This window comes from Pteropus vampyrus, unplaced genomic scaffold (genome assembly GCF_000151845.1).
Source record: "Pteropus vampyrus isolate Shadow unplaced genomic scaffold, Pvam_2.0 Scaffold142, whole genome shotgun sequence".
Taxonomy (NCBI): domain Eukaryota; kingdom Metazoa; phylum Chordata; class Mammalia; order Chiroptera; family Pteropodidae; genus Pteropus; species Pteropus vampyrus.
Genome location: NW_011888923.1, coordinates 2178206 through 2180859, shown reverse-complemented (window position 1 = coordinate 2180859; position 2654 = coordinate 2178206). Strand labels below are relative to the sequence as shown.

The following is a 2654-nucleotide window of genomic DNA, read 5'->3' as shown; positions in this document are numbered from 1 at the left end:
GGGGAAGTGAGGTGGCTGGAGGCCTGGACCTGGAGCCAGGCTTCTGGGGAGCCCACCATCAGGCGGGCTGACTGGCCCTGTGCCTCCTCCACGCCGAGTCAATTCTCAACTGACTGCCACGTGCCGGTGGCCCCGGGGCTCCAGGTAGCCCTGGGAGGTGGGCACAATCCCATCTCCTATCACGAATGAGAAAACCGTGCTCATGGGGTAAGAGACTAGCCCAAGGTCACACAGCACCAGGAAGCAAACCCAGGAGTCTACACCTCCAGGGAGCATATTGTGCTCAGAAGCAGGACATCCTCCGAGTCACCACGCCTCTCAGGGCCTCACCTGTTACCTGGGGACAGGTAGGTCTGTCCCAGGCCTGAGAGGTAGGTCGAACTGAGAGAAGATGCTTTGTCCAGATAAATACATGGATCACCAAAAAGATGCTCGGGAACAAATACCCAATTAAAGATGGATCTGAAAAGCCCCTTGTCCAAAGAGGAACAATGGCTCGCTGCCTTCATCTTCAGAAAAATATGCAAACCCGAACCACAGCGAGAGCCACCGCTACCCGCTCGGATGGCCTTAAGCATAAAGTCGGATAACAAACGCTGGCAAAGATGTGGAGAAACCGGAACCCCCACATACTGCCGGAGAGACACTAAAAAGATGCGGTCACTACGAAAAACAGGGCAGCGGTTCCCGAGAAAGGTATGTCGTGTGACCCAGCAATTCCATTCCGAGCTATATACCCACGTGAGAAAAAAACACACGTCCCCATAAAAACTCGAGCACAAATGTTCACAGCAACGTTATTCACAGCAGTCAGAAAGGAGGAACCACCCAAAATCCATCAGCTGACGTATGGATAAACGAAAAGTGCTCGCACCACTCAAGGGAGCATTACTCAGCCGTGAACATGGGTGACGACACGGGCGGACCCTGACAGCGCGACGCTGAGTAGAAGCCAGTCGCAAAAGGTCACACAACGTATGATTCCATTTACACGAAACATCTGCAGCAGACAAATCCACAGACACCTAAAGCGGATTCGTGGCTGCCAGGGGCTGGGGGCTGCGGGGGGAAGGAATGAGGAGTGACTGCTGAGGGGTACGTGTGTCTTTTGGAGGTGATGAGAACGTTCTGGGATTAGACAGAGGTGACAGCTGCACATCCCTGTGAATACACCAAAAACTACCGAATAGTACACTTATCAAGACTAATCGCTGAGGTACGTGAATTATACCTCAAAGCTGTCATTAAAAAGAAAAACGCTCAGTCGAGTGACACTTCTGCAGGCAGAAGCTTCGGGGAGAAGGAAGGCTGTCCTCTGTGGGGTGTGCAGAAGCCCTGGGGTCTCCCGGGGCCTTGCCACGTCCCATGACCCAGGTGCCACCGGCCCCCCTTCTGAGCCCAGACCTGGCAGGCCCAGCGGGGCGGGCAGCAGGTGAGCGGGGCTGGCAGGCACTGGCGTGGTGGGATCTGAGGAGACGGCCTCGCCCGGCTTCTTGCCCTCGGGCCCCTCGGGGATCAGGTCTGGGGTGCTGTACTTCCCATTGACGTGCTCAAACTCCTGAACCTGGGGCCGGCGGGAAGGCGGGAGGGAAGATGGTTCAGACGTAAGTGCCTTGGAGCTGCCAGCGGGACTGGGGGTGTCCCACACCTCTGCCCGAGGCTGGCCAAGCCAGACGCACTTCCGACCACAACCCACATTCCAGACCCCACCGTCACCACACAGTCCCTCTGTCCTCTGCCCTGTGACATGCCATCCTGGTCTCTGGCCCCCCCAAACTCCCACCCAGAGAGGCATTCTGGGCTGGTCCCTCCAGCCTGGCTCAGACCCCAGGCGGCCGTGTGCTCTGGGCCAGGCACTGGCCCTCGGCCCACTGAAGCCCAGCGCAGAAGCGCACCAGGGCCGCGGGCGACCAGCAGCGAGGGCCCGGCAGAGGCCGATGCACCCACCTTCTTCCGAACCAGCGACATGACGCCGATGCGCGTGAGCACATGCTGCCTCGAGAGACCCTCGCGGGGCACGCCGTCCGCAAAGGTCTCCGCGCCGTCAGCCCCCGGCTCACACAGGTGCCGCATGAAGAGGGACACATAGGCTCTGGGGTGGGGGGGACTGGGGCTCAGGGAGTGGGGGGCCAGCAAGGACCCCCTGCAAGGGCTGGCAGGACCCCCGGGGCCTTCCTGGCTGGAATCGCCCTCCATCGCCTGCCTCCCAAGCAGGCCTGCTGCATCGGGCCCCCGAAGGAGGACGGGGTGGGGGGCCTCCCCTGGCAGAGGAGCCTCTTAGGACAGCCCCCCCAACTCGGGCAACCCAGATCCTTCCATTCCATTACCACCAGCTGCTCTAGCAGAGGTGGACGTCAGCATTTTCTGCAAATCAGCCCTGCCCAGGCCTGGACCCCAGCCACCCAAGACCACACAGCGGAGAATTCTCCAGACGCCCTTAGCCCGATGGGAGCAGAAACGCTGCCCGTCGTGCCGGCTCCCCCACTCCAGGGTGGGCGGCCGCAGCCTGGGCCACCACCACCTCAGCCCCTTTACCTAAACTCCTTCTCGCTCTTTCCACGAAGGTCCCGCACCAGCCAGTGGGAGTTGAAGGCGTCCTGGGGGGGCATGCCCCAGCGCATGATGGCGTTCAGGAAGGCCTTCCGCTGGCGGGC

At 60.4% G+C, this 2654-nt stretch overlaps 1 protein-coding gene across 1 annotated transcript in view; it reads right to left on the bottom strand.

Moving 5' to 3' along the window:
* Positions 1 to 2654, bottom strand: part of CHD5 (chromodomain helicase DNA binding protein 5) — a 49667-nt gene that overhangs the window by 11272 nt on the left and 35741 nt on the right. The window contains exons 30-31 of the mRNA XM_023535623.1: positions 1948 to 2092; positions 1405 to 1564 (exon numbers count right to left, since the gene is read on the bottom strand). Coding sequence (XP_023391391.1) covers positions 1405 to 1564; positions 1948 to 2092 — 305 coding nt within the window. The remainder of the gene's footprint in view (positions 1 to 1404; positions 1565 to 1947; positions 2093 to 2654) is intronic.